General features: G+C 38.2%; 1 protein-coding gene across 4 annotated transcripts in view; it reads left to right on the top strand.

Moving 5' to 3' along the window:
- The window catches only part of Superdeath (Suppressor of ER stress-induced death), a 182,475-nt gene that overhangs the window by 136,562 nt on the left and 26,366 nt on the right, over positions 1 to 19,547 (top strand). For all 4 annotated transcript variants that reach the window (XM_076391398.1, XM_076391407.1, XM_076391416.1 and 1 more), the window contains exon 11: positions 3,746 to 4,020. In XM_076391398.1, the coding sequence (XP_076247513.1) occupies positions 3,746 to 4,020 (275 nt within the window). The remainder of the gene's footprint in view (positions 1 to 3,745; positions 4,021 to 19,547) is intronic.

Genomic DNA, 19,547 nt, shown 5'->3' with positions numbered 1-19,547 from the left:
TCAGTTTTTTACTCTGTTTTATCTCTAACCTGGCAAAAAGCACTGCCAAATCGCGCTGACGCTTTACGTCCTTATATTGGAAGGTTTTGAGCTGGAAAAGGGCTCATTCGATAGAGGAAGGATCAATCTAGCCCGCGCTGGTCATGATTTCGCTCAGAACAATCTCTAAATTAACTAAAAATGCTTAGATTTCAAGGCTGTGAATTTGTCGATTTTTGCTTTACTTTGAACACTCATATTACTGAACATCAGCAGAATCTGATTAAATAATGACCAGCGCGGGCTAGATTGAACCTTCCTCTATCGAATGAGTCCTTTTCCATCTCAAAATCTTTCAATATAAGGACGTAAAGCGTCAGCGCGTAAACCTCTGTTTTTGCCTAATTTTGTCGGTAATGTCACCGCCCTAACATATCTGATCCTAGGCCCTTAATCGTAGTTGGAAAGCACCGAATCTTACATTACGTTACATAGTGTCACCTTTGCACATTGCAGGAAAACACCATTATGTACTTGTAGCTTATTTCGATTTCACATCTTTTTGTGACACCGACTTTTTCATGTACTTGGCGTAACTTTTTTATTTTTTTTAAGTTTTCTGTTAGGATCTCACTTCTTTTTACAAAGATAACTTGCATAGGGAATGACCTCAGATAATTTTTAATATTATACTTTATGCAATAAAATATACAAAATGCTTTTCGCATATTTATCGTGCGTAAACATCCGTAGTTTAGTAATAACAATCACAATTAACGCCTTTCGAAGTAAAATCTGTATGCATTTTTAGCATTTCATAGTCAACCTTGCTTTTTCTACTCGTAAATCATCAACGCATATTCACATTGTGCCCTTTCCCCTTACCATACTCGTGTAATGACCATCCGCAATACTTTTACCATAGTGAAAAATCGCTGCTTTAAGTTTATAACAGTGATCTCCCATTTGTATTTTAGTAATGGGTATTGCTTTGATGTAGAAATTTTCCACTTTTGTTGTTCCACTACTATTGTAATCGAACAAAACTAATTTTGCAATGAGAATTTGTTTGGAAGCACTTATATTGACTTTCTTCATTATGTTTGTATTTGAACTATCACAATTGTTGTAAGGCTCTGTCAGATTTATCCATCCTGTGAAATTATGTTTAATTATGTCTTGAAATTCAAATGATTTTAACATCTTGGGCAATGCAAGGTGTACCACACAGTTTATACTGATAGTAGTACTTGTATAATTATATTTATTGTAACAACCATACATTTTTATCGTAATTTTTCTTCGAATATTTATTATATCAATATTTGAAATTTCTGTTGCATCGCAGAAGAAAAATTGATCAACTTGTTAATTACAAACTGAAAGCAGTTAAAGCAATCAAATGATAATGTTTTAAATGAGAATTCTGGCTGCAATTTGTTACAACATATTTCGCACAAGCATGGCACAAATTTTCAGTTTGTCAGAATGAGTATACTTCTCTGTTGTATAACCTGCTACAGTAATGTTGCGGACGAGAGCCGTTTCGTCTACACGGACGAGAGCTGTGGTTTATGCCCACTACCTCGTTTGATACGTGCCGCCGAGAAACCAATTCTTGGAACCATCGCGTTCGAGCTCAACGCCCGAGAACAAGGACGTCATAAAAAACAACGATAGCATTAGAGATCTAAATAGGAAAAATTGAAGTTTCTTATTCGCAAACGGATTTTCACGCAAGTAACACCAATCGATTCCTTGTGCTCTCCCGATTAAAATGATGTCAAACACGACATGATTCCGATTATTTTTAACAAAGATACATAAAACTTGGTTTGTAGAACGAAAGGTCATGCTCATCGCGTTATGTAAACAGACCTGGGCGCGGCTCTCGTCCGTGAGTGGTAGTCGATTCGACGAGCGCGACTCTCGTCGTAGAGCTAACTCCCTATTATTCCTTCATATTTTTGTGTTTAATTATTTAATGACTGAAATTATTAAGAAAATGAAAGCGTAACACAAAAAGTATATAAGTTCCGTTTTAAATGTTTAGAAATTTTTATTTTTTTATTTTTAATATCTTCTTTTCGACATCGATTAAATAAAATATACATAAATTCTGTTTATGTCATTTTTAGCTCGTAAAGAACTGATAGAAAAGTAACTTTGACGATTCTCCGTAACCGTCGCAGGGTTCCAACCTTTATTATTTAAATATCTTTATTATAAATAATAGGAATCATGTCGTATTTGATATCATTTTTATCGGGAGAGCACAAGGAATCGATTGGTGTTACTTGCGTGAAAATCTGTTTGCAAATAAGGAACTTCAATTTTTCCTATTAAATCCCTAATGCTATCCTGGTCTTTTCTGACGTCATTGATTTCGGGCATCGAGCTCGAGCGAGACCCTTGTTTTTGCTTCTCCGGTCGTGTACCAATTATCTCGGCGACCGAGAGCAAAGGAAGCCCAATCGACTACTAGTCGCGGACGAGAGTCGCGACCAGACCCGAGAGCGGCTCTCGCCCGCAACATTATTGTACTACAGATAACTTCCCTGCCGATGCGTCCGAAATGTCATGCGACACTTGGCAGGTTCTCTTTCCAATGACGGCCGCCGAACCCTGCCGAATGATCCCGAGAGTCAACGAACGAGACATGTATTAGTTCCTTTTGGTCGAATGTGTGCGTGTAATGCGTATACGTATTATGTTGATGAAAATTTGCCTGATGAATAAGAATCATAAGAATGAATCAGAAGAAAAATCATACAATTTTCGATTGACCCATGACATGATATTACGATATCTCTGTCATAGGTTGACCGATTTTATAGAATTTGGTCTTATTGGAAAGCTCAGATGCAGTTCACATAAGAAAAATGCTTTCAAATTTAAAAAATATTGCCCGTGTGATGAGATATTAATGAAATAAGTTTCAGGTAAGGTTGAAATAGCCGATTCTCGAGTAAAGATACACGACAGCGACAGTCGACATATACATGTATGTATGTATGTATGAATATGTATAGATATACTGGGTGTTACTTCATATACTTGGCGTCGAGAAGCTACCGCGTCTCTAAATAAAACCTACATGTACGTGTCCATGTGCAAATACACAACGATATGTAGTTATTGTACTGAAGAGTTAAAATATGTTTACTTCAAATTGTTTAATCGTTCACGAATCGAAATCCTGTTCTTCGTCCTGCGAATCGCCTCGCGGGGCACAACAGTATTAGTACAAGATATTCTATAGAATATCGTCGTTTGATCTTCAAACTTCTCCCTTAAAAATCTCTGGGAGTTTCATCGAAAAATCCCCTTCTAACATAAGTCGGAAAGTGAAAATATGGGGGCAATCGTGAAAGTCGCGTGGCTCGTGGCTTTTGCTGCTTGCCGGCGACTGTAACAGTTGAATACAGTGTCTCAAGAGTGAGAGAGTAAGGCTAATAGTCGCCTCCTCTGTTGACTTTCGAAAGTTATCTGAGGTGGTCCGAATGGCCGAGCTCACATACCTGCGGCACGTGCAATACTGTGTGTAGTAGAGGGGGGAACCATAGAATGGCTCCATCTTGCATTCATTAAACAACCACGTATCTGTAGATAATACTATTCCTGTAACAAAAACTGTAACAGCAGATACCGACCAAGCAAATCTTGAAAAGTCACGTGATTACCCTAGGCCCTTAAGTATTTGTTAATTTACTTGCACTACATTGAACATTTGAATTCACATGTCCATTCTGATTTGACTTACCAGGATTTTATAGAGTAAACTATGACAAGAAGAACTGGCAGCTGATAATAAATCAATTGATTAAAGCACCTAAAGATATTTCAACGATTAATCGGGCTCAGCTGATTGACGATGCACTTAACTTGGCAAGAGCTGGGAAACTGGATTATGCTACTGCATTGGACGTCACATCGTATTTGGCTCATGAAACTGAGTACCTACCTTGGAAGGCTGCATTTACCGCCATGCATTACTTGGATGACATGCTGTTTAAAATGTCGAGTTACGACAGGTTTCGGGTAAATACATATCCGTATTGAGGTTGTGTATTATTAATAGAGAACAAATATTTTATTTTCAAATACAGAGGACTTCGCTCTTATAGTAGATACAGAGCCTATGAAAGAGTAAAGATTTAGAATATTCATGTCTTGCAAATTTTGGTTTGTAAGTAAACTACATTTTCGAAAAAAGTTGTGCTTGTATTACATAAGTATACATAATTTGTAAATTACAAAAACACTAAAGTTTTGTTCAAGAATAACGTTTCATTCCAAGATTTTAGTATGTTTTGGATTGGTTGAAACGCAGTAACGTTAGCCAATTTGCTAAGCTGACGATATCCATGAGAGAACGCACCAAGTCCTCGGTGTTGCTGAATAGATGATCGGCCAAAATCCGATTACCAATCAGTAATATATGGGTTTGTCGCCTCACCTAATTACGCAGCTGTTTCGCTCCAGCAAGGAGCACCGCCTTCCTCCGAGGAAAGAACTCCTTGTTACGCTAATAAGCAAGCGTTTTTAGATGAGGTGTTTACTTAATTAACTGCGCGAATTATGGCGGTCATTATCGTAATTACAGAAACAGCAGTTAGTCTTGTGTTTGCATTTGATTTGTTATAACTGATTTCGGTGTTCTCATTTATTTTGTGTTAAGGTATTCTGTTCCAATTCAAGGTGTACATAATAAAGCTAAGTGTAATTATACAAGTGTGTCTTTAAGGTATTTGTCTCGTGGAATGACTTATTTAAGAACGACTTGAAATTCAGGTAGTGTGTTAATATAAGTGTCACCTACGTCTAATTGAAATTTTAAGAAATTTCACCATCCAAAATCCGAGATGTTCGCTTTCAAAACTTTAACTTTTAATACGTAATCTCTGTACCGAGACTTCGTTGGAGTGACATTTTTAGCTGTATCGCTAAAAACTAACTCGGAGGTTTTTCAAAAAACTAATGTATGATGCAGAGCAACCATACGAATTGAATAAAAACAGAGAACAGAAAAATTTACCATTTAGTTACCGAATTACAGCAATGTAAAGTTCATAGTCTATTCATAGTTTAATGTTCTTCGTATGTATAGAGGATGATTATGTGTGTATGTGTAAACGGCGGGTAAAAGATGTGCAAACGTATAAAAACTTGTCATAATCCGAGAATTAAAATTGTCTTTAATAAGGAAGCTATACGCAATTAATATTCTATCAAGATTATACCTGGACAATTACCTTAAAACTAAGATAAACCTAATTATTCATTAAAATATTGAAATGATAATACTAAAACTTAAAACTGTTCGCACCTTAAAAGTGGTAATTACACAGGGAAAAACAAAAATGTTGTAGTTCCTTGAAAGGAGTGATTCAGGGGATGATTTGAAACAACCTTTTTCTTAGCGGAAATGTTATATGAGGTTGCGTTAATGAATTATTAACGAAAAACATCGGCTAATGAGAGCGCGAAGCGGGCGAATAGTGTTGAGTACGCGCTAAGCGCTACGATTGCACTCCGAACAAGAAAGTCGGCATGCATCGAAGGAAATAGCATTAGTATGAAAACTGAAAGCGACATAAGAAATAATACCGAGTCCTCTTTTTGTTTATCACTTGAAGTGAATAATTAATTAAAATTAAGAAAAACTACGTGCAACGTAAAAACACAAATATAGTCTTTTTGTTTAAGGAGAATCAAGAATAATAGTTACTTGAAGTGAGAGGACAAGGAATACGTAAATTTCCTATTCGCATAACGTATAAATGAAAAAGCAATACAACAAAAAATGAACGAGAAGTGATAGTAGTATTTTATTCAGTTAAATATTCGTAGTTCAATAACTATAAACATTGTTTCTGGCAATGCATAAGTCTGTTTCAAAGGCTCTAAGAAAATTTTGCAAAGACACTTGGAGAATTGACGTTGAAGATAAAAACATTGAAAACAGTCTACGTTAGATTTAACAAATAATAATCATTAATAAATTAAATGCAACTCACCCTTTCGGCAATTTATCTGTAGCTTGTAAACCTGTGTCACTGAGTCACTGTACCGATCCTAGACATCTACCATCGAAATGGCTTATGGTGAGATAGTGCCTAGTCCACGGCTGATTTCAGGAATACGATCACCACTTAAAGTTAAGAGCCGCAACGTCGGGTGCATTCGGGTTAGTACATCGAATACGTATTATTCACTTCACTGCACAACCACTAATCGCTTGTCACTAAATCTCTTGTCACGACCTCTTTATTTTTGTTTTCTCATTAGACGGTGTTTTTCGTCAATAATTCGTTAACGAAACCTCATCTAACATTTCCGCTAAGGAAAAGGTTATTTCAAATCACCCCTTTCAAGGAACTACAACATTTTTGTGACTACCTGTAGAGTTTCATTTAATATTGTAAGCCTATTTTTGTATACATCAACGGGACATACCTACTCTACTTATACGATGTTTTCCATTTCTATTCTTAAAACTTTTTATAAATATGGACTATGCCGCGAATAAATGCAAAGCCTAACACAATACAGGGTGTAACAAAAATGTCGCAGTTCCTTAAAAGGGGTGATTCAGGGGGTGATTTGAAACAACTTTTTCCTTAGCGAAAATGTAAAATGAGGCTTTGTTAACGAGTTATTAACGAAAAACACCGGCCAATGAGAGCGCGAGTTTGCCGCCCGAGCGACCGCGGTAGCGTTGGGTACGCGTGCTAGACGCTACGGTTGTACTCCGAACAAGAAAGTCGTCATACATCGAAGACAATAGCATTAGTATGAAAACTGAAAGCGATATAACAAATAATACCGAGTCCTTTTTTTGTATATCACTTGAAGTGAATAATTACTTAAAATCGAGGAAAACTACGTGCAACGTAAAAACACGAATATATAAATTTCTTATTCGCATAACGTATAAACGAAAAAGCAATACAACGAAAAATAAAGGAAGAAGAGAACAAACTTCACCTGTAGTTTGTAAACCTGTGTCACTGGGTTACTGTACCGATCCTGGTCATCGACCGTCAAAATGGTTTATGCTAGGGCACGCGTTTAGGTAATTTATGGCTTTATTGCTTTGGTTTCGAAGGAGACATGATCTCGGACTGTCCGAGCAAGGAAGGTCTGAGGTGCTTAAACTACGTGGGGGGTACAAGGAGCTTCTTTGGAAAAATTCTACCCTACCATAAACCATTTCGACGGTCGATGACCAGTATCGATACAGTGACCCAGTGACACAAATTTACAAACTACAGATGAATTGCATTTAATTTCTTAATGTTTATTATTTTTTAAATCTAACGCAGACTACTTTCAACGTTTCTATCTTCAACGTTAATTCTCCAAGTCTCCGTTCATTTCTTTTGTTGCATTGCTTTTTCGTTTATACGTTATGCAAATATTTTCATACGAATGCTATTTCCTTCGACGCATGCCGACTTTCTTGTTCGGAGTACAACCGTAGCGCCCAGCGCGTACCCAACGCTACCGCAGTCGCTCGGACGGCAAACTCGTGCTCTCATTGGCCGGTGTTTTTCATTAATAACTCGTTAACGAAGCCTCATCTTACATTTTCGCTAAGGAAAAAGTTGTTTCAAATCACCCCCTGAATCACCCCTTTTAAGGAACTGCGACATTTTTGTTACACCCTGTATATATTGATATATTAAATCCTTCTGTAGCTTGCGATGTGATCGTTTGATTCGAGTCGTGCAGGATCCCGAACAACAGTGCAAATTAGTGTCGAAAGCTTCTCACGCCTTTGATTTATTTGAAACATCAGGTATTGAAGATGCAAGCGCAAGAAGCGTGTACAGTAATGTTGCGGACGTGAGCCGCTCTCGGTTCTGGTCGCGACTCTCGTCCGCGACTGGTAGTCGATTCGGCTTCCTTTGCTCTCGGTCGCCGAGATAATTGGTACACGACCGGAGAAGCAAAAACAAGGGTCTCGCTCGAGCTCGATGCCCGAAATCAATGACGTCAGAAAAGACAAGGATAGCATTAGGGATTTAATAGGAAAAATTGAAGTTCCTTATTTGCAAACAAATTTTCACGCAAGTAACACCAATCGATTCCTTGTGCTCTCCCGATAAAAATGATATCAAATACGACATGATTCCTATTATTTATAATAAAGATATTTAAATAATAAAGGTTGGAACCCTGCGACGGTTACGGAGAATCGTCAAAGTTACTTTTCTATCAGTTCTTTACGAGCTAAAAATGACATAAACAGAATTTATGTATATTTTATTTAATCGATGTCGGAAAGAAGATATTGAAAATAAAAAAATAAAAATTTTTAAACATTTAAAATGGAACTTATATGCTTTTTGTGTTACGCTTTCATTTTCTTAATAATTTCAGTCATGAAATAACTAAACACAAAAATATGAGGGAATAATAGGGAGTTAGGGAATTGGAGAACTTTTCGTAGCATTCTAACATGCTACGACGAGAGCCGCGCTCATCGAATCGACTACCACTCGCGAACCAGAGTCGCGCTCGGGACTGGTCGTGCTTAAAATCGACTACCACTCACGGACGAGAGTCGCGTCCGAGTCTGTTTGCATAACGCGATGAGCATGACCTTTCGTTCTACAAACCAAGTTTTATGTATCTTTGTTAAAGATAATCGGAATCATATCGTGTTTGACTTCATTTTAATCGGGAGAGCACAAGGAATCGATTGGTGTTACTTGCGTGAAAATCCATTTGCGAATAAGAAACTTCAATTTTTCCTATTTAAATCCCTAATGCTATCGTTGTTTTTTATGACGTCCTTGTTCTCGGGCGTCGAGCTCGAACGCAATGGTTCCAAGAATTGGTTTCTCGGCGGCACGTATCAAACGAGGTAGTGGGGATAAACGACAGCTCTCGTCCGTGTAGACGAAACGGCTCTCGTCCGCAACATTACTGTATATCTCGAAAGTATCTGCTGCCCAGGCTAGCTGGAACCGCGGAGAGAGGGCTGGGTCGTATGAGAGGAAAAATAAGTAAGCCGTTGCGGATTCTAGGCACGGCTTGAAACGGTTCCGGAAATAACTGTTTTAAACTGCTATATAAAGGTATTGACTGAAACAGTTATAAAGAGCTTCTATTCTGAATAAATGTTATGAAACCGAAATTTCGAACTATAGCTGTTTCAATTATAGTTCTATGTCAGCACTCGTATTTTTCGAAAATAAATTGAACAAAGCATTATTAAGTACAAGGTAATCATTTTGAACACTTATTAAAGTACAAATAAAACGCAATTACGTTAAATGATCAATACATTTATTTCAATCTCCTTTTCGGCGTTTCCCGACCAGTTTTACCTTGAATAGCCTTCTTTAGATAGTTCTCAAATTCGTCTTAAAATAAGCTTCAATACCAGCAAAAAATAAAAGTACGGTACCGTTTTAAAAAATAGTCGTGACCTTACCTCGCCTTTGCGTGTCCACCGGGAAAAATAAAAATCTCACCACATGATATTCCTCTCGGTGCTAAACAAATTTCATCTGAAACATTTTTGTATATAATCAATATTTTTGGACATATTCGTCTGTAACGCTTTATAATTTTCATCCTGTACGTACCTATCTTTTATAATAATTTTCTAAAAAATATACTTATGTACATGTTACGAGACGGGAGGCGAGCAGCGCGAGTTATCGTCGAGGATAGGTATATTTCCAAAGAATATAGTGGTTGATGTGTTGGTTGGTACACGGACGAAACTGATGCGAGATCAGTGAGCCGTTGGGATTATTGTAGACGAGGACGGACCTGATGTAAAATGAGGGAGCCTCTGAGGATAGGTGTGCTTGCGGACGAAACTGATCGGTGATCAGTGAGCCGCAGGAGAGTGAGTTTGTGAACGTACCTGATGCGAAATCAGGGAGTCACTAGGATCAGTTTTACAGACGAACTCAAATTAAATTGAGGTGCTGTTAAGGAGGTTGGCGAATTCGAACAGACGAGCCTGATGCGAAATCAGGGTGCTGTAAGGAAGTTGGATAATGTACAGACGAACCTGGTATCAGGTAGCTGTAGGAAGTAGACGAAACTGATGTAAAAATCAGTTAGCTACAGGATAGGTTAGCTTTCGTGGACGAACTCGAATAAATCGAGGAGCCACTAGGTTGAATGCAGTTTCTTTGGAAGTAAGGGTAAGCGGACGAAACTGATGTAATATTAGAGAGCCGCAGGAGATGTTAGTGAGCCTCGTAACTTTTAAATTATTAATTGATACAACTTGAGCGGTTAAGCTGTATCGTGGTGGATCTGTCAACTTCGAATGGGATCGCTTAAGGAGGTTATAGGTTTGTAAGCAATCTACGCAAAATTACAATGAATACTTGAATATATTCTAAATCAGTCTTTACGTACAAGTGTACAGTGTAGTGTTGTCGCGTAAAGTGTATGATTTTAATGCACGGTGTTAACGCACTGGCGATGCGGGGACTTACAGAGTGGTCGTAGGAATTGCCAGATAGAATTTATGCCGACTCGCGGATTCTATGAGGTTAACTGTAGACTCGAAAGGGAACTTTAGCCCGATCTAACTGGATAGCAACCAACTCTGACGAACTTGACTATCAACGTGACGGTACTGTTCTGAACCCGTTAGGGCTAAAATCTCTGAGTTTATATAGGCTGAGAAATGAGTGGGGGTTCGTTAGAAATTTCCATATAAGGAAATTTCTCACGGTTGGTACAGCGTCATGGTTGCTACCCAGCTGCTCGGAGTCGCGCTTACATTAAGATAACGAAAAAAACGAGAGTGCTAGGGCGTTTTCTCTTAACAGGCAGAGACTTGAATATTTGGGAGAGTAGACGGAAAATATTCTCCGTACGTAACATACATGTAGATTAATTTACATCTAGAGTCGCAACTCCTGATATAATACAATTTCATTTACTGTAATATAATCTATATGAGAATCGGTTCTATAACTGTTTTGGAACCGGTTAATGTAGAATTGAAAAAATAATGGTTATAGAACCGATATGAGTGCTGACGTAGAACCGTAATTGAAACAGATATAATCCGAAATTTCGGTTCTTCATAACAGTTATTCAGAATAAAAGTTCTTTGTAACTGTTTCAAGAAGTGAAATCGATATTGTAAGTAACAGTTTTGGAGTCCTCATTCTGGGTTTTTCACGGTGAGAACGCCAATCAGCATCAGGTTTGCCGGGCGATTCTTTATGCATAGAGTTTCATGGCTACACCGTTCTATGATGTAATAAGGAGAAGAGGGGGAACAAGATAGAGTTGGAGATTTGGGAGTGGGTTGACGCTTCGCGTCCGCGCCTGTCACTTGACCTTAGTATATGCAACAGGACCAGATACGGCACGGTGAAGCAATGCATTTCATTGTCATTATTGTTGACTAAATAATCATTATACCTACATCCAAATTAGGTGTTTTAGGAATGTAATAAACAATAAAATGTATGGAATGTTAAAATGAACTGATTAATTTATTTAAAATAATTCTGTGTATTTCTTTAGAGGCGTTTCGATGCTCCATAGGGTGTTTCGGAACAACTCGACATAACTTTAAGGGGTGATTCTAAGGGTTACCCTTAACTCACCGACAATTATTTCATCGATAATTGTTTCACCGACACTTAACTTCGTTGGTAATATTAACTCACCGACATTTTGAGATTACCGACAGTCATTTCCCCGACAGTTATTTCACCGACAGTCATTTCCCCGACAATCATTTCACCAACAGATGTGTAGGTGTTTGTGCTAACTGTTTGTACAGTGGAAGTTGCTCGAGTCAACTTCTGTTGGTCGCACCTCTTGTCTCCTCGAGAACTGCACGCGAAAACCGTGTGCCCTCTTTTTTTGTTTCGCGCGCGAGTACTTACCAATCAGCCGACTTGTCGACTTACATCCGTACCATCTATTTTCTTACTCACTAAGCTAAACCTAAGAAAAAGCGCGGGGCAACTTGGAGGAAGGCACCCCCACAGAAACCCCGATGACTTATTGGAATTTCCTGTAGACCATCGCTCAACGGCACGGTTGACTTTGGGGTCCACCGCCGGTCACGCGCTCGCGGACCTAGCACCGTTGGGTCTTTAAGAAATTCAGGGGTTCATGAGGCCTGTATTAGCTGTTAAGGCCTAAAACGAAATTCGACGACAACATGCTTATAAAAGAGAAAGTAACGACAATTACTTAGCTTTCTCAAAAATAGCCTTCCATAGTCACTGACGTTCTAAACCCTGTCACCATTTGCACGCCAAATGTTTCCATTTGTGTGTGCCGCTGTGCGCTATAGATGTTTTTATTGACACCATGTTTCACCGACTATAGTTTCAACGACAATTTATAACTATTGATGTAGATTCGTATTTTCATTCAGCTAGTGATAATGTGTTTACATGTGTAGTTGCCGGTACACGACAATGTATCATGATATATATATTTATTTCCTTGCATAGAAAAATGGCAATGCTACTGATATACTATTAGTTAAGTATTAACAATTTCGCTTTATTAATATCAATATTAATAAAAGATAATAATAAATGAACATATGAAACAAATTACTGTTTGAATTAACATTACATTAATTGTCATATTTATTTACTTTTATTATATAAGTTCTTACATAAATAAACTCAAAGTAACTTTATTAGTAATGTTAAAAAATAGAGCATCTTACTTTATTGATACAGAACATGAAAACTGAATCATTATACAGGGTGTAACAAAAATGTCGCAGTTCCTTAAACGAGGTGATTCAGGGGGTGATTTGAAACAACTTTTTCCTTAGCGAAAATGTAACATGAGGCTTCGTTAACGAGTTATTAACGAAAAACACCGGCCAATGAGAGCGCGAGTTTGTCGCCCGAGCGACCGCGGTAGCGTTAGGTACGCGCGCTAGATGCTACGATTGTATTCCGAACAAGAAAGTCGTCATACATCGAAAAAAATAGCATTAATATGAAAACTGAAAGCGACATAATAAATAATACCGAGTCCTTTTTTTGTTTATCACTTGAAGTGAATAATTACTTAAAATCGAGGAAAACTACGTGCAACGTAAAAACACGAATATGTAAATTTCATCAAAAAATAAAGGAAGAGGAGAACAAACTTCACCTGTAGTTTGTAAACCTGTGTCACTGGGTCACTGTACCGGTCCTGGTCATCAACCGTCGAAATGGTTTATGGTAGGGCACGCGTTAAGTAATTTATGGCTTTATTGCTTTGGTTTCGTAGGAGACATGATCTCGGAGTGTCCGAGCAAGGAAGGTCTGAGGTGCTTAAACTACGTGGGGGGTACAAGGAGCTTCTTTGGAAAAATTCTACCCTACCATAAACCATTTCGACGGTCGATGACCAGTATCGGTACAGTGACCCAGTGACACAGATTTACAAACTACAGATGAATTGCATTTAATTTCTTAATGTTTATTATTTTTTAAATCTAACGCAGACTACTTTCAACGTTTCTATCTTCAACATTAATTCTCCAAGTCTCCGTTCATTTCTTTTGTTGCATTGCTTTTTCGTTTATACGTTATGCAAATATTTTCATACTACATTAATGTTGCGGACGAGAGCCGCTCTCGGGTCTGGTCGCGACTCTCGTCCGCGACTAGTAGTCGATTCGGCTTCCTTTGCTCTCAGTCGCCGAGATAATTGGTACACGACCGGAGAAGCAGAAAAAAAGGGTCTCGCTCGACCGTCGATGCTCGAGCTTGATGCCCGAAATCAATGACGTCAGAAAAGACAAGGATAACATTAGGGATTTAATAGGAAAAATTGAAGTTCCTTATTTGCAAAGAGATTTTCACGCAAGTAACACCAATCGATTCCTTGTGCCCTCCCGATAAAAATGATATCAAATACGACATGATTCCTATTATTTATAATAAAGATATTTAAATAATAAAGGTTGGAACCCTGCGACGGTTACGGAGAATCGTCAAAGTTACTTTTCTATCAGTTCTTTACGAGCTAAAAATGACATAAACAGAATTTATGTATATTTTATTTAATCGATGTCGAAAAGAAGATATTAAAAATAAAAAAATAAAAATTTCTAAACATTTAAAACGGAACTTATATACTTTTTGTGTTACGCTTTCATTTTCTTAATAATTTCAGTCATTAAATAATTAAACACAAAAATATGAAGGAATAATAGGGAGTTAGCTCTACGACGAGAGTCGCGCTCGTCGAATCGACTACCACTCACGGACGAGAGTCGCGTTCGGGTCTAGTCGTGCCTTAGAATCGACTACCATTCACGGACGAGAGCAGCGCTCGGGATTGGTCGTGCTTAACATCGACTACCACTCACGGACGAGAGCCGCGCCCAGGTCTGTTTACATAACGCGATGAGCATGACCTTTCGTTCTACAAACCAAGTTTTATGTATCTTTGTTAAAAATAATCGGAATCATGTCGTGTTTGACATCATTTTAATCGGGAGAGCACAAGGAATCGATTGGTGTTACTTGCGTGAAAATCTGTTTGCGAATAAGAAACTTCAATTTTTCCTATTTAGATCTCTAATGCTATCGTTGTTTTTTATGACGTCCTTGTTCTCGGGCGTTGAGCTCGAACGCGATGGTTCCAAGAATTGGTTTCTCGGCGGCACGTATCAAACGAGGTAGTGGGGATAAACCACAGCTCTCGTCCGTGTAGACGAAACGGCTCTCGTCCGCAACATTACTGTAATGCTATTTCCTTCGACGTATGCTGACTTTCTTGTTCGGAGTACAACCGTAGCGCCCAGCGCGTACCGAACGCTACCGCAGTCGCTCGGACGGCAAACTCGTGCTCTCATTGGCCGGTGTTTTTCATTAATAACTCGTTAACGAAGCCTCATCTTACATTTTCGCTAAGGAAAAAGTTGTTTCAAATCACCCCCTGAATCACCCCTTTTAAGGAACTGCGACATTTTTGTTACACCCTGTATACGTACATTATGAGCTATTGCTCTCACAAAATTTATGCTTGTATATGTTCCTCGATTTTCTATAATTCTTTCTATTTTTCCTTCTTTCATTCTATCTTTCTTTTTTTTATTGATGGTTCAACAATAAGCTTTGTATTTGCTGTTCCCTTACAGTTACAGCTGTCTTCTTTCTTTCCTTTTTTTTCGCACGACCAGTAAATTGTCCTTGTTTCTGAATTTATTATATACAAAACAACTAATACAGATTGTTGATTTTCCGTGAATAGAAGATAGAATTTGTACTTCTTATTTCGCAGCATTATACTCGATCCAGAATTCATATTGTTTAATACTTAGGCAGACAGCGCATCTATACTGCACAATGATAAGACGAATACTGTACTAAATAGAAATTAGCGATTTGCATGTAAGCAGTGTCAGCGATATTCCGTAGTAATGAAAACATTTGTCGGTGAAATGATTTTCGATGAAATGACTATTGGTGAAATAACTGTCGGGGAAATGACTGTTGGTGACCTTAGCTTCCCTTCGGATGATCCTGTAGGAAGGTGACGAGGGAGTTTTTCCGGGTCTGCTCCCCCTGGTAGTGGTTTAACGCCCCGAACACCGGCCGACATAGGCGTAAGCCTCGCTCGGGATGTCTGCTTCAGGCTATACGAAACAAACACAAACAATGCTGGTGATCTCAAAATGTCCATGAGTTAATATTGTCAGCGAAGTGAGGTGTCGATAAAGTCATGTCAGTGAAACGATTGTCGATGAAATAACTATCGGTGAGTTCAGGGAAACCCGATTCTAGGCACCAATATAGGACGAAAGTCAAGAATAATGATTTCGTGTTTGAAGCTTTGTTTATTAGATAAAACCATTTAAAAATCTGATGGAGAACATTAAGTCTTATTTCTATAAGACCGTGCTGGGGCCTTAAACAGTGATTGCACGAACAGCAGTATCCCACTGACGTAAAGGAGGGGAGAGATGACTCACCAGCGAACAGCTGATAGGAAATTTTACGACACTTAACAAGGCTACAGGATCCAAAATTCAGTTAAAATTGATGAATATCATTGAATAACTCACTTTGTTTATTCGCTGCAATCCACAAGTCAACTCAAACCACTCCAAACCACAATTGATGAATATCATTGAATAATAATAACCTTGTCTATTCGCTGCAATCCACAAGCCAACTCAAACCACTCATTATGAGATATAAAAGGTAAACGGTCAGAACAGAACAGAAGTAAACGGTCTGTTCACTTCACGCATTCACACATCACGATCCTCTCAGCCACAAATATTGAAATACCAAAGGAGGGTATCGTTGACTAACACTAAACCTGCCTACTCTTTACAATCCAGAGGGTAAATCAATACATGCTCTATAAAATTTCGGAGTAGAAATTTTCGGAGTAGGATTAATATGTCCACCCTTCGATTAATCTTCTGACTCAAATCCACACACTAAAAAACTGCACACACTATTAGAAGTCCTGGCTTAGAATGCAAACAGAAAGTACATATTCGCAGCTAGTTATTTAAAAATATGAGTATCATGTCGTCATGAAATAGGATATGATATTGTTGCGAGCACCAAGCACGTGAACAGTTCCTCCTGCGCTCGCACCAAGAATAAGAAAAAGACGGTAGAAGAGACGTCAAAAAAATCGATCGAGAGAGAATTCGTTAACAGCTGTCACAACGATCAGATGTACGGCAGAAACCGAGCGTGAAAATAATGAGAATTGTAACTAGAACGTAGTATGCATAAGTGTAGTGAATAAAACTGTTAAACTGTAAATAGAGTATAAATGCCTCGTAGTGTTCCTCGAGCGACGATGGGTCGACCGCCGGCAGGCCGCCGCCGCAACAATATTTTACTTTCTAAAATTCACTTAACAAAATAATTAAGGGATCACCTCTGCGAAGCCGAAAAATGGGACCAAGTTCAAATAGACATAACTTTGGCAAAAATGGTCGAATTGAAAATATCAAAAAGTCGTTTGAAAGCGTGGAATCTCTACTTTTGCGTACTGTTTTCAGATTTTAGTTTTGTGGCAAAGTTGTAGCGCTATAAAGTGCAGTTTAAACTTTTTTTAAAATTTAGACCAACTTTCTAATACTCCATGGGGCGCAACAAATTTTTTAGGTACATTGCATTTATACCAGTCGAAAACAACTTCTTTCCCGTGTAAAATAAGTGTTTGCTGAATGTTGTACGATTTTTTTAAATAAAGTTATTCAACTTTAAAGCAGAAACCGTCTCTTTGACTTTAATTGCTGCTCAAAGGCGATAGAATCATCGTAGAATGTAGATAAAAAACCAATAGAAAGTTTGAACTTTCCTCTTGAAGATGCATTGTTTACTTTAGCAATTTAATTAACATTTCTGATCGCAGCATCGTGATTTTAAGCTCATTTTAAAGCAGAAAGTCTGCCAATTTGATTGAGCCCTGAATGAATTTGCTGTGACCATTTTTTCCTTATGTCCTTTATGTTTAAAGTTCCGCTTTGGTTTCAGCGGTTGTCTGACTACCTCAAACCCACTACCGCCGGCATTAGCGTCATCACGTGTAGTCGCGCGTGTGTGCGAGTATGTACGTGCTGTGAGTATATACGTGCTGTGAGTATGTACGTGTTTGACGTCGGTAGGTGGGGGATATGAGAACAAGAGAACTCGCCTGAATGGCGCGGCAAATTAACGCAGTAGCCTCATTTTATGCAAAACGGTAAATTTAACCATAAAGGACATAAATGCAATGTACCTAAAAAATTTGTTGCACCCCATGGAGTATTAGAAAGTTGGTCTAAATTTTAAAAAAAGGTTAAACTGCACTTTATAGCGCTACAACTTTGCCACAAAACAACAAAACTAAAATCTGAAAATAGTACGCAGAAGTAGAGATTTCACGCTTTCAAACGACTTTTTGATATTGTCAATTCGACCATTTTTGCCAAAGTTATGTCTATTTGAACTTGGCCCCATTTTTCGGCTTCGCAGAGGTGATCCCTTAATTCTTTTGCTGAGTGTATATTCATGTGTTGATTGTTTTGGAGTTCCATTTATTTAAACATCAAGAAAATACCTCTACCTCTATCAATTTTTGGTAACACTTGGTCAGGAAAGCAAATACTGCTGGCGTTTAGTGGAATAGGCGTAAACGCCGAGCGGGATTTAACTCATACAATTAGTTTAATTTTGTTTACACAAATCACTAAAGCAAAGGATTTGAGTGTCAAACACTAAAGAACTTTTTTCACTTACTGATTCGATTCACCGGAGAATCTACTTTGAAAGAAGCCCCAGGTATCTAATAACCCCACGTGTTGTGGAGAGTTCTAGACTTGTTTTTGAAGTACCTGCAGTTACTTTTTCGATGGACCTTTACACCGGACATTTCTAATGCTAGTCGAGTTTTCCCACATGTTTAGTTTTTCTATCGCGATAATTCCTTTTGTGTGTGCAGTTTTTCTCGATATTCAGAGCCAGGACTTTGAGCGATATGTACAATTTCTTTATGTGTAGTTTTGGATAAGGATATTAGTCGAAGGGTGAACACATTAATAATTTCAACTCTAAAATCTCGTAGAGAATATTTTAATTTGCCCTCTGGGTTGTAACGAGTAAGCAGGTTTGAGAACCGTTCAGACTTATCTATCCGGCGCTGTCCACTCGGCACTGTTTGTCCATTTTTCGTGCGATACCGTCCGGTACTGTCCAGTTTTCATCCGGCACTGTCCAGTTTTCATCCGGCACTGTCCGTATCCAACTTAATCAGTTGAATCATAATGTAGGAATTCTACAGACTATTAGGCTGTCAGATTGTGCATCAAACAAAAACTCGAAATGAGTGATTTCATAGATGAGCAATTACTGATAATATCGGTGTTATTAGAAGAAGAGGAGGAAATGGAGAAAAGAAAAAAAAGAAGTGGGTACTTTCGGCATTTTATAATCTGAATACATCACTGCTCACTATATAATGCGCTATACCCGTAAATTTTGACGCACCGTTAACTTCAACAAATTTTTATAGTGCTAATTTTAAAATATCCTTATTTTTAAAAAGCTATTCATAAAGAGGACAAAGCATTCATTATGCGAGGTGGACACCCCTGAGTTGAGTACTTACGAACTGACCGCCCCTTTAGCGATTTCTACCTAGGGGTTACACAAGCGCATTTGCACTGTGCCAAGTGTAACGACCCACGGTCTTCCCTCTCACTCCATCTATTACTCTCTCACTCCATCTATTACCCTCTCACTCTATCTATTGTTATCTCTCTCTATCTATCACCATCTCTCTTTATATTTGTATCTTTCTAATACTTTATTACTATATTACTACATATTATATTATCCTAACACCAACTAATATTTTTGTACCTTATTTTTGTACCATATATTATAAGTTTCAATTATATATTAACATAAAAACAGCGTATATCGTCCGATTTCATTATGATTAGAATAAGACCGCCATTAGAAAGTAAGACATTACGCATGCGCTAACTCCGACTAGCGGGTATATAAAGAGCTGCGAAAGCAGCAGGAGACACACTTCGCTCTGGCATCAGGTTCCGAACAGACGAAGATTTTGAAGGC

Source organism: Calliopsis andreniformis, chromosome 2 (genome assembly GCF_051401765.1).
Source record: "Calliopsis andreniformis isolate RMS-2024a chromosome 2, iyCalAndr_principal, whole genome shotgun sequence".
NCBI lineage: Eukaryota > Metazoa > Arthropoda > Insecta > Hymenoptera > Andrenidae > Calliopsis > Calliopsis andreniformis.
Note: the sequence above shows the minus strand (reverse complement) of the source record. Positions and strands in the feature narration are given on the sequence as shown.